At 41.4% G+C, this 13,208-nt stretch overlaps 1 protein-coding gene across 1 annotated transcript in view; it reads right to left on the bottom strand.

The window, feature by feature from the left end:
- The window catches only part of LOC137991792 (uncharacterized), a 26,565-nt gene extending 13,544 nt beyond the window's left edge, over positions 1–13,021 (bottom strand). Inside the window, exons 1-9 of the mRNA XM_068836831.1 lie at positions 12,856–13,021; positions 8,035–8,100; positions 7,318–7,527; positions 6,416–6,527; positions 5,719–5,900; positions 3,540–4,706; positions 2,990–3,262; positions 1,805–2,242; positions 433–702 (exon numbers count right to left, since the gene is read on the bottom strand). Coding sequence (XP_068692932.1) covers positions 433–702; positions 1,805–2,242; positions 2,990–3,262; positions 3,540–4,706; positions 5,719–5,900; positions 6,416–6,527; positions 7,318–7,527; positions 8,035–8,100; positions 12,856–12,955 — 2,818 coding nt within the window. The 5' untranslated portion in view covers positions 12,956–13,021. The remainder of the gene's footprint in view (positions 1–432; positions 703–1,804; positions 2,243–2,989; positions 3,263–3,539; positions 4,707–5,718; positions 5,901–6,415; positions 6,528–7,317; positions 7,528–8,034; positions 8,101–12,855) is intronic.
- Between the last annotated feature and the right edge of the window lie 187 nt (positions 13,022–13,208).

Below are 13,208 nucleotides of genomic sequence, written 5' to 3'. Positions count from 1 at the left end.
AATGTATCATGAGAAAGAAACTTTCGAATCCTGGAAAAAAATTCGGAAATTAAAAAAAGAAGACGTGCATACAGCTTTAGCATGCGAGTGACTGTATCACTTGTTAGCCTTCTCCTTTTGCCTTCATGAGAAAATTTGAAGAAAATGGAAAATAAGAGGTTTCTCCAAGGGAAGGAGAGAAAGTTACTAATGTCGGATGTCGTTACCTGGTCTACGGCGGGGTCACAGCAATTCGTAATCGATGCCAGTCGCCAGTAGCAGCCCTGCTTTCTTTTTGAAACTAGCTTACTTAACTTCGATTTCATTTTACCTGGTTGATACTTTTTTTAAATTTTATCTTTGACTCTTTTGTTTAGAGAATTTTCCCCCCCCCCCCCCCCTATCAATTGTATGTAGACCGAAGCACTTAGCCAAATACTAAAGATTAACTACCTTTTCCTGGAGACACCACCACATCCACAAACTCAGGGCAACCGAAAACCACTGGTTCTGAAAGCGCTCGGTCCCCATTTAAAAGGATTTCTCGTCTCCCTTTGGGGTCTTCGGCATAGAATGTCAAGAGCCCTTTGAGCATCGGTCTGTCGACTATGATTCTGAGCTTAAATCGGGATCCAGTAACAAAATAACCCTCGCTTTTAAGTGAAGAGAAGAGTTTAAACGGGGAACCAAACCTGTTGATGAACTTTAACGCGACACACATTTCTGTAAAGAAAAACAATTCTGGGTGACTTTTAACACAAACGACAAAATAGCACTTCGACATCAGATTACGAGAGTTCTATTCAATTTACGTAGAGAGTAAAGCAATTTTATCGATCAAAATTCCGAACAGTTTAAATGAATGAAACGGTAGCACTGCTTGAATCTTTTTTCTGGGAGAAATACAAGTCTACCGTATCTTCTGAAGAGACAGTTTTCAAAGGTAAACCGGGGATATTCGGAACAAAATCCTCCTATATGGAGGTGTAGAACCTACGATGTTCCGATAACTAATAGTTCGAATGCTCTGTATCCCTGGGCTATAGTATACTTTAGAACACTTTAGAACACTTTGTTTATAGGATGCATAATTAAAGTAAAAAAAAAATGTACTCTCCACTATATATGGCCCTGTGGGAGCGAGGCCATTAAACGTGGTTTAGCTGGCAATCATCCGGCTATACTGCTAGGATGGAAAAGGTCTGAATGGTGCATACTGTATAAATAGCCCAATTTCGATATATTAAAACCAAAAAGCATCATCTCGAGGCTCTGGGGAAATGATAAGAGAATTTGTATGAGTTTATTCCCCAGAGCCTCGAGATGATGCCTTTTGTTTAGGATTGAATTTTAATATATCGCAATTGGGCTATTGACTCTGTGTGTGACACGGTGTAAAAGAAGCTTATAGTACGGCAAAAGCCGTACCAAGAAGCCATTGCAGAACTTTCTACCTTCTTCTTACACTTTCTGTACACCTTATTCCAAAATGGCCGCCATTTTAGTATTGTTTTGTTTCCATGCAAATTGGCCCTTATGGCCTCGTTCAAAGTTACATATTCTTTTGAATTTTACGTTTGAAAGCGAGGCCATAACAGCCAATTTGCATGGAAACAAAAGAATACTAAAATGGCGGCCATTTTGGAATAAGGTGTATAGACATGTAGACCGCGTTACTGTTACCACTGGAATTTCTTTCTCCCCAATTTGTATACTTAACGTAATTTTCGAATTTCACAAGATCGTTCCGCACCCGTATGATCATTGTCCTCGGTCGCAAGTGGGAGCTTTTTCTTAGTGTGACCAAACCTAAGTTTGAACTTACTTTTACTCGAAGTAGAAGTACTTGAGGTTGAAGGGATTGCAACAGCAGATGTGCCTGTGCCTGACGCACTTCGTGAGGCTGCCTCCGTTTTCCCAGGGGGACAAAATGGAATGCATGAAGGTAGAACAATGGGTGGAGCTGGTGTGTGTTGAACCAAATCAGGAGGATGAGGAAATTGTTGCCCATTAATTTCGGGTGCTTTTACAGGCCCAATAGCGTTTTTACAGTACCTTAATTCATTGTTCAAAATTGGATGGAGTAGGAAGGTACAGCGGTCAAGAACATCGGGTTCCCCATTGTAATAGTCTAGTATAAGTTCAGTCCCAAATGCTTTCCTTTTTGCAGACTGGCAAATGTACCAGTCTTCGTGTGTTGAGCGAAAAAGAAAATTGCGAGCATATCTCATGACGTCGAAGATATGAAATGAACTGTCTCTATCTGAAAGTAAAAGTAAAGATAAGGGAAAAGAAACACGCGCTTGAAAAGAAATAGATTTTAGCAGCCTCTTAATGTACGCTTAATGACTTTACTCGTCTGTCACCTGGACAAAACAGCTTGCGGCCGCTTAGTTCCAATTGGTTATCGCGTAATTATCACCTCAAATGCAACCAATCGGCGCAGAGAATTTAAGTAACCTCCTATGTAATTATAATAAAGTGCTATAGGATATTTCCAACAATCACTGATCTGTCTCTGCGGCTACGTTTATTTAGGTGGCGGGAGTGAATCTGTTCAAGTAAGTCTGTTATAGAATCATCATCCATTGAATGAAAAGATCTTCTAACTCCTCCTTCATCTTCGTTCCCAAGACTGTTCTCCTCCGAGAAAAGCCGAAGGAACAAGCTTGACCCCTCAATGTGTTTCCTCCATCTTTTTTATATTTTTCGTTCGTCTTCTGGAACTAACGTTTGCAACATAAACGTATAGAACAGAAACGAAATTACAATTTGAAGCTCTCTCGGTGACCCAAGGACTGTAAGGTAATAGATTAAGCAAGTGTTTTCGTCAAAGTTCGTAGAGCGATGTTTATGTAGTTATTCACTCTTTGATTGCCTGAGAATTTTCCAAGCTGTGCTAGTTGAAGTAGTTGCTCTTCAGCATACCCCAATTGAAATCGAATTGAAGCGAGCTAACCAACAAATTATTCTGGATGTCGTTCAAAAGAAATGGAAGCATGCAACTCACCAAAAACATCACTTCCATCTCGCTTTTGGAGGAGAAAATGAAAATTCTTCTGCCTTATAAAATATCCAGGGAAGCACACAGACTCAAAGGAAACAGTATGACTTGCCGTGCCTGCTTTTGGAGAAAGGCTAGGTATGCGAGTAATGAACACGTTACACCATTGATCCAAGACAATTTCACCATTATGCGATCTCCAGCACTGGTTAAGTGTGAAGTTTTCCTGTGCATAAGGTATGTTGTAAGAATGAAAGGTATACATCGCATTTGCCACAACTGAAAGACAAGTAAGAACATAAACGTATTTTATCGACTGACATTTAAGCGCCGGTTTTCTTTTGCATTTCTTTAAAAAGGACTGCTCCTACAGTGTCATCAGCTGAAAGCCGAAACGAACTCTAATGCTTCAAGTTAAACTCGACGGACGAAATAACCTATAACCAACTGTAGTTAGTGACCAATTTCTGCTTCTTTGTACCTTTCTAATACAAAATCTGATTAGGAATAAAGTGCTAAACAATATCAATCAAGGGCATTTACTAAAGTGACTTACCTAGTCTGGCTCCTCCCGCTCTCCAAACTATTTGCCTTGCCATATCCTGTGCATTCTCCCCTGGTTTTGGTTGATACGTAAGCTCCGTAACCAATTTACCACCGTAATTAACAACACGTCTTCCAGAAGGCAACGTGTAGCCTGCCCTACGACCTCCACCTCCACCTACACCTCCACCACCCGTATATGAAGTGCCCAGGGAGCTTCCAGTGACTCCTAATTGTCCTCCGACCATTGTACCACCTCCTGCACCTCCTCCTGCAGCGCCACCTTCAGCGGCACCCGCTGCAGCTCCAGCACTTCCCCCTCCCGAAGTTGAACTTCCAGTTCCACCTCTTACACCTCCAAAGCCAGTGCCAACGAAACTCGCTGCACCACCTTCCACTACACCTCCGCCTCCACCTCCGCCTCCGCCTCCTTCTCCTCCTCCTCTACCTAGCCCTGCCCCGCCTTCTCCAGCCGCGGCTCCTGCTCCTCCGCCTACCCCTGTCCCTCCTGCTCCAGCCGCGCCTCCTCCTCCTCTGCCTACCCCTGCCCCGACTGCTCCAGCCGCGGCTCCTCCTCCTCTGCCTATCCCTGTCCCTGCTGCTCCGGCTCCGCCTCCTCCTGCCCTGCCAGCTCCGCCCCCGACTCCTCCGACCCCGGCTCCTCCGGCCCCAGCTCCTCCTCCTCCTCCTCCTCTTCCTCCTCCTAAACTCCCATTGCCAATACCCTGTGAACCGTTTGCAGTTCCTAGTGCTGCTCCTGCACTCGCAGCCCCTGCAGCTGCTGCTGCACTAGCAGCAGTTCTAGCTCCTCCTGTGGCACCAACAGATCCAGTCGCTGCAGATGCTGCCCCAGCAGCAGCTTGACTACTTGATTCCATCCCAGGTCCAGTAACTGAGACAACTTCACCACCTTCAACGTTTATCTTGAATTTGTTTGTACTGTCGCCTTGAAGCGTGTTCAGTGCATCCTCTAGTGCTGTTGTCGTCATCTGAATTGCAGCGTTTACCCCTGCAATTGCTCCTGCCGATGCCCCAGTATGCATTCCCGCCTTCGCCCCTGCTTTGGCTCCTGCCCTGGCACCACTCCTCATAGCAAATCTCTCCCCAAAAGATAACCCAGCCTTCGCCCCAGCTTCTGCTGCTATTCTAAGGAGGAGTGCTTGGTATGTGGCATTTCTTTCTAGAAAGGTTCGATAAACGCCTGTTCAGTTCAGTATGACGAAACATCAAATGAAGAGGGCATCTTAAGAGGAGTTCAATCAGCTTGCTACTACTCAAACATGTTCTATTAAATACAGATCTACCCATTTTGGTTTTTGAAGTCGCATCTATGGTCAATTGTTCATGTTCAGTGCAACTGCCTTGGGTTAAGTATTGAGGGAAATATCACGCACCTAAGTCGAAACTCTCATGTCATTCTTAATTTGGGCAGAAAAAGTGCCATAAAATCAGTCTCCGAAGACAAACAAGAATTCCTCACACGGTATTTGTGGTAGTACAATCATCTATTACAACTGAAAATTTGGAAGCGATATCTTAAAACCTGTCGGGACAGGAAGTCAGAGAAGTTGTAATTTTGCCGTCAAAATAAAGCCCTGAAATCGAACTTGAAGATTTCGCGTGCAGTTCACAGTCTGCTGAGTAACTCCGCCCCCTACTTGAAAGCCAGTTATGCTGAGCCAATCAGCGTTCTGACACCTGCCAAGCTGTCAATTGACACCCAATCCTCTCACGTGTGATTAACATGATACGTCGAGCATTTTTGGCAAGAAGATTATGGCGGGAAACAAAGAAAAGCGGTTTTAGTAGCTTTAAAATTAATTTTTCAGAATATTTTTTCAGAAAAATATACTTCACAGCCCACCGATTCAAGATTTGCAAAAACAAAAAATTTGAGCGAGACGTCCAAATTTGCCTTTACCGAGACCTTAAGTTTTTGGTTTGAACTAGAAAATTGGTCTATTCTTGGCTTACAAGTGAACTTTTGACTTTTCTTTGAACGAGAGACAACGTAGTTAATCTAAGATACTTTAAAAAATTGCAACCGTTGAGAGCTATCAACGTGTGTTCAATGTATTATTGGTTTTGCAAGGTGATTTCTTGTCCCCGTTCTTTGAGAATCACAATGTTTAACTCCTACGTGTGAGTTCTAGAATTGTAAGTCACTCATGCAGGTGATGCCTACCACCTACCATAGGATTTTCTGAACGTGGTCCATAAGAAAGTAGAAGGAATCACTTTGTAAAATTTTCCGTCTGGTGTCTCCAAAGCAACCTCTAAATGGTCGTATTGATGATCGTCTTTCATTATTGACTCCATGTAGTAAAACTTTTCCTTTTCAAGATGAATTGGAAGAGACTTTTGATTTGAATACCTTAAACAGAAAGAGAAGGCGTTCCGCTAGCTTAATCTGAAAATCCACAGAAAATCTGCAGAATACAAAGGTAGGTTACCGGTGGCAGACCCAGAAAATCCAGAAAAAGTTGCCGAAAAATTTCCTGTAAGAGTGGCCGCCGCCTGAAGCATACAAAAACGAAACCTTCTCTATCTTTTTTGATGCGAATGTTTAAAGAAGCCTCGTTCAGGGGAATATGTCTGCGTACACCCTGGTCTCCCGCACGGGAATGAAGATATGAAGCACTGCAAGTTACACCAATTTCGCATGCGGGCATAATTTCTTGTGGTACCACACCTATTAACTGTCGAATAGTTGGGTCCGATCTCTATTAAGTTATAGAGACAGAAGTTAGACATAAAGCTTTTTAAAGTTTTTATGACCAGTAGTAATCTATCTTTCGCCGTTTCAAGTAAACAAGATGCTAAACGTGATCTCTTTAATGCCAACCGATGTTCATATGTGATTGGGTTGCTTCTCGTGTAGAATCTTACCGATCGTACTCGTATGGCTCACTAGGAAAACCCCCATCAACTTCACAGATCATCGTCTTGCCGGCAGCAGTTTCGTCCGTGCTAAGATACAGCTCGCTTCCGGCGTTTGAAGCTACAAGAAGGATGTTAAACACCGCCTTGATTTATTTTATGGCATTTATTCACAAGAGGGGGTACGTACGATTGGGAAATCAGGATTTAGATCTGGATCTTTCGATTTTCAATCAAACACCAAATCAGAAAACGGATTTTGTTGCGATTTAACTAATTCAAATCCTTCCTGACATGGATTTCCAATTAGTAAAATCCGCGACAAAACTCCGTTTTCAGACTTTGTGTTCGATTGGTAATCGGAAGATCCAGATTTTAAGATCTAAATCCGGATTTTCCAATCAAAAGCACCCTAAAACATCGATCGTTGGAGGGGCAAGTCATGACAAAAACTTTCCAAAGAGAAACGCAAGATTTGTGATGTGAATCTAGAGTTTTGCTCCAAGGGAAATTTGAAAACTAGGGTTTCAATGTGTATAAAGACTTTTTCATACAGCGGTCTGGCAACGATCTGAGAGTCATTTTAAGCAAAAGCATTGTATCCAAAATGGAAGCTATTGATTAAAGTTTAGGACATCACTTTCATTACTTAGCTAAATAATTTCCGATTACGACAGCTTTACTACACTAAAAGAGCGCTAACTGGAATTATGCCTCCTTTTAATTGATCAAATTTATATATCGTTTTAATTAATAAAGTAATTAGATTACCAGTTAATTTAATATAATTTAATTATCCACGGATGCCTCTTTTAATTTAGTTTTTTCGGAGGGTAAAGAAGGGTACAATTCAAAACCTAATCCACACTTTGTACAACCATAAAATAACAATTGAAGACAATTATCCTTACACAGATAAAAATAGTGGTCCCCGGTCTGAATAGGAACGAAATAAGTTCTCATACGAGCTCCGAAAAAGTCGGCCCACTTCTGTGGTTGTTCAAAGGTGGGAACACACAAGGACAGACTTGGCAAGGTTGGATATCGTGGATCCGCGAGCAAAAATTTCACACGTTTGTAATCTATTCTGTCCCATCTCTCAAGGTACGCGCCGTGCTTCACTGAAAGAGAACAAGAGATTCCATTGGATGGTTCGAATTTGGTGTCATAAAACCAGAACTGACCAATCACGGAAGACGCAAGTCAACATTCACAGAAACAGAACTATGGGAAAATATGACACTGCAACCCGAAATGACCCAGTTGTCTTGCTTGTTTCACCTCCTAAAGCAGCACAGTTTTCTTTTCACTAAAATAAAGGGATTTAGATTTGCCGTGATTGAAAACAGCATTACTGCTTTTTTTCCTCGTTTTCTTCATGTGGTAAGCACACCACGAATAGTGGGTACAGAACGCATGTGCACTCGTAAAATGTGCGGTTTGGCTCGAACCGCCCCTGTCTAGCTACTTTCGGTACCAATAAGGGAAAGATTGATCGACGGTCACGCCTAAACTTGTGACTAATATAACCCAGTGACCTACTCGTAACTGCACAATTTAAAAAAAAATGCTGATATTTATTTCGCAACTTTTCTTAAACCTGACATAACCTAACAGCTCCCACTTACTGCCACAAGGAGGTCCCTCGCTTCCAAACTTTCTCCTGTGCCTTATCAGCTCGTGGTCATCCTCTGCTGCAAACAGAAGAAACATTTACTATCATCAGTATTGCTATTCATAATGAAGTGACCAGAGCAAGACGACTTGACATAAACATTTTATAAAAGCCATAGAGCTTTTTTTCCGTGTTTACATAGCCTCATCTAAACACTCGGGGAAGTTGGGAGAATTCTCGACAGTTACGCAAACCCTCAAGGATGTCTTGAATTCTTCCAAACACGGAAAGAGTCCTCTTTTGCTTAAGTTAAAAAGCTTTATTCGTTTCGCAAATTCTCTAGTTGATACTAGAGTTTGTAAATCTTTATGTGCAGTTAAGAAAAGGAATCGATAAACCTCCCATTAGAAGAACCGAAAAAAATATTTAACCAGAAGCTAGAGAATAAATCTGATAAAAAACGTCAGATTCTTAATCCAACTAGGACACAACCGAGAAAAAGTTCTTGATAGCCGAATGCTGAACTAGCCCGTTCACACGAGCAGTTTTTTTAGACATCATCTGTATTTGGCAAATGCGTTTAATCGTGTAAATGGTACAGCAAATAATTTCTCAACACTTTAAAGTTTAGTCGGGCAGTAAGGACAATGGGCATCAGAGATCTGAACTGAAACAAGTGGAGGCTGCTGAGTCGTCCTCCAAAAATACGGTGGTTAATTAAGAACAGGCAAAAATATTTTCGGCCATTATAGATTTTCTAGTATTATTTAATAACAAGGAATTAATTAAGGAAATGAACGTAGGCGGTGGGTTAAGCCATAGAAACCCATGCAAGCCTAGAAGCTTGCTAGATCAATTGCCAGCAATTCTTCTTTTATCACTGGAAGACCTTCCTTGTACTTTGCATTACACTATAATCAGTTTTAATTGATTTTCAAATGGTTTTCAAGTCTTTAAACGGTCTGGTTCCCGAATATCTCACTTCTAAATTTGTAACTCGAAATGAATCAAATTATGCTCTGAAGGGCTCGATTAACAAACTTGTTGTTCGCTTTCCGAGAACTAACTACATGAAAAATAGTTTTAGTTACAGTGGCGCAACTCTTTGGAACAGCTTACCCTGTAACATTAGAGAGTCTGCTTCATTAAATCAATTTAAATGCCTTCTCTATCATACTTTTTAAACACACGGCATTCATGGAAATCAGGTTTATAAGTGGAATATTGTAGCAAGTTAATATAATATTAGGACTACAATTTTAGAATTTTAGTTTTAGGATTTTTAGACACTTTATTGTAATTTATTGTACCTGATGAATTTTTACCGTGTATAAATAAGGATTAAAGATTACAGAAAGTTAAGTCTGTTCAAAAATAGGTGCTTCACGGCCAACGTTGGCAAAAAACGTAATCCTTCCTTGTACTTGTGCATGTTCATGCCGTGAAGTTAAGATCTTCAGTTCCCACGGCCTAGAGCAGCGGTGATCTAACCCGAAGGTCGTGGGTTCAATTCACACTCTGGTCAGAGTTTTTCTCTGTCCTTGTGTGGGCCCATTTCCATTGGTAGGGCTAACGCTCACATGGTTCGTATGGAGTAAAAACCTAGTACCTCACATTACACTCTGACTAGTTAAGTCTTCAAATATAAGAGCTTCACGGCCAACGTGTTCTTTGCCGTGACGTTAAGAGCTTCAGTTCCCAAGGCCTGCTCCCGTCCCGTCCGGGTGTATTTAGCACCACTTTAAGTGGCTGCTTCACATGCCATACATGTGGTAAGTTGGGTTCACTTAAAGTGATGCTTAAAACACCCGCCTGGTATGTTAGCTACGCCATGCTGATGAAGCCCAAAAGGCCGAAACCGCTGTCTATGGCTGCTAATTGACCGGGTGAAATGGTTGTGCGCATGGGTGATCTGTTGGCCACACCGGGTTGGTGTTAGCGTGTGTCACCTTGCTTGTATTGTTATTCATTCACGGCACGGGATCATTAGAACCCACAAATGACCAGCTCCCAACGTCAGTGGCTTCATAGCTTCATAGTTGCTTAGAGCATTGCACCAGTATCGAGGTCACGGGTTCAAATCCCGTTGAAGTCCGGATTTTTCAGGCTTCTCTACGCAATTGCTAAAATTGCGTTCATAACTGCGAGGACTGGGACGGACAAGATGGTGGTACAGACGTGTCCGTAAGAGCTAGCTCCGCACTTGTTAGCTAATTACAAGGTAAAGCGCACATCAACACAGCGAAGTGATTCTAGCGGTTCTGAATCAAGTTCTCCATCGGATAATCGACTCCGAAACAAGAAGTACAATGAAAACGAAGGTGAAGTCCAAGAAGTCTTCAAAGAAGTAGTTGAAGTTTCACCCGCTCAAGAATTAGAAATGACCGATAAGATGTCAGAGAAGCTTGACGAAATATGAATGAAGCTAAATAAGCTAGACAGCATTGAAAAGACTTTGAGTAACCTGTGTTCAAAGATTGCCATTGTGGAAGGCGACATATCGAAATTGAAAGCTGACGCGCGTGGTACTGATACTGAACTGCAGCAAATGGATGAAGGCTTAAAATGGTTTAATAAAGAAGTGAAGGACATATTTCGTGTTTAAGTGCTTTTGACTCAAAAACGATCTCGGTGACCCCCAATTTTTATTGCTGAAAAGTGATTAGCAGTCTAAGATGAAAATCTCTGCAAAGTTTAAAAAAATGCGCTAGAGTGGATAAGTTTAAAAAAATTCTCTAGAGTGGATTCAGAACTATCTTAAAATTTTCCAATAGTGAAGGTGGCTCTGAATCTGCTCCAGATATATTTTTTTAAACTTTGCAGAGAATTTTATCTTAGTGTGCGAATCACTCTCCAGCGATAAAAAATGGGGGTCACCGAGATCGTTGCCATGTTTACATCACCTGTTACGTCACATTAACGAGTGCGTCTTGTTAAGCACTTATAGGTGTTTCACATGGTATCATAACATTGCCGTTAAGTGAAACTGTTGTGTAGATTCAATTCTCCCAAATAGTACAGTTTATTAGTAGTTTTAGTGGTAGTTTTGTTTATTGAAACCTCTAGCAGATTTAATCTGAATTACAGGCCTGGTCAGATATAACTATACGAATAAATGGATACTTATAAATGCTGAATACGATAAATATACATAAATAATACAAACTACACTAATAAACGCATTACGTTGAGTCAGTAGCGTATTTGTTTGTGACAAAGTCACCAAACCTATTTATGGCAGTTGTCTTAGTTTTACTCTATCTCTCGATCTGAGTGAATAGTGGGCAGAGGCACTTGGAGATTCTAATTTGCTAGCAACTAGCTTGTAAACCGGGTTATTCGGATTAAGCTGTGCAATGAATTCGTGACAAGCCGCTGATCTACGATCTTGAAGGGTTGATATACCGGCTAAATTTAAGGCCTTGCTATAAGTGTTACAACTGGTTTGAGCCTCCTTATACAATACAATACAATACAATACAATACAATACAATACAATACATATTTAATTGACCGCTCCCCATAGGGGCTTTTCAGGGCCAATGAAACACAACGAAACGACAGAACAGCACAACAACAACAACTGTTAAGAATCCCAACTGGCCGGAGACAAACCAGTTGGCTATTTACAAGTGCAGCTGAGAAGTTAAACCAGGGACTACCAGGATCAAATTCAACGAGTGGTTAGAGCGGGTCTTGAACCCGGGATCTCCGGATCTCAAGGCAAGCGCGCCAACCACTGGGCCACACTGCCTCCTTAAGCAGCGTGCTTTGGTTTGTGGCCATGGCAGTCTCTATCTTCGTTGAAATTCTGGAGTTCGTTTTCGTCGGTGCTCGGGGGATTTTTTGCTGTCTTAGACAAACACGAGCGTTGTAAGCTGATGGGAACCTTGGTCAGAAACTATAAAACTCGAGCGCCTTACAGAAGTGAGGGGGAGAGCGAAAAAATTCTAGTCCAAAGTAATGATTCATACAACCAGAGCTGTTGGTCCGTTTAAAGAGAAAGAGCCTACCCGCATCAACACCAGCCTACGGGCCTGTTATGTACTTGAACTTGTATTTGATGTATTTAAGTGTCAACTGCATTTAGCCCAGGGGCACTAAAGTAATTGGGGACTCTGTACAAAGTCAAATCAAATCAAATCAAATCAACAGCATATGATCTCGTAGGGTGGTTTTTGAGGAGACGGGAAAATTACCGGAGTACCCGTAGGAAAACCCTCTCGGAGCAGAGACGAGAACCAACAAACTTAAGCCACATGTGACACCGGGTCACCACTAATCCATCCCTGCAATCATCATCCTCCTCAAAAACACTGAATATTGCGTATGTGGCAACTGTACTTCTATTTGCGAGTTAAAAGCTAACTCGCCAGCCTCTCGGCAAACATATTTGCCTCATAAAAACCGACCAATATTCCTCGTCTACACTAGCCAAAAAAAAGACCCGCACAGAAAAATTGTCAGATAAAAATATTGCTCGTGTAAACCACAGAAAATTGACGCGTATTTTTTTGCTGAACTACCAAATGATTTTTTCATCATCATTGCACTAATTTTTCTTTTATCCTCACTCGTTCTCAAGGCACTCAACCATCAGAAGTTGATTTGGTGTGAGACGTGTCAAGTACATGGCATCAGTCTGGCAAAATGAGTGTGGCAACAGAACTTCTCCCACGAACAATGCTAGCAGAAAAGGAAATACAGTTTCTGGACGCACTTCGTTCTACGTAGGCATACAAAGGTACAGAAAACTTCGTCTTTGAAATAATAGACATCTTACGTTACGTGGTAGACTCCGCTAGTATGACATTGTAAAACCGCACAAACTTACCAGCAGAATTTGTCGATGTTGTGTTTGTTTGTTTATATCCTTTAAAAAATGATACCAAAACAAAAAAATAAAGGAAAATAACGGCTTGTCGACACCGCATGACAAAAAGTCGTCAGGAACTAACATTAAAAAGAATTGACTTTTTCTCGATTCATATCTTCCTCGATTGCCAAATTGAACTCCCACCTGTAACGGTGAGATCGTTTAAAAGGTTAAGTATGTCACAATAATATATTTATTGTCTCAAAACGTCAACTGGTTTTCCTACTTTTCAACCATAATAAAGTGGTTCCGTAAGTTCGTAATATAACGGGTTAACACAGTTTTCTTCAGCCAAATTGGGAACTCAGATG

The sequence above is a fragment of the Montipora foliosa genome, chromosome 2, assembly GCF_036669935.1.
Source record: "Montipora foliosa isolate CH-2021 chromosome 2, ASM3666993v2, whole genome shotgun sequence".
Taxonomy (NCBI): domain Eukaryota; kingdom Metazoa; phylum Cnidaria; class Anthozoa; order Scleractinia; family Acroporidae; genus Montipora; species Montipora foliosa.
This window is presented reverse-complemented; position numbering and strand designations above follow the sequence as displayed.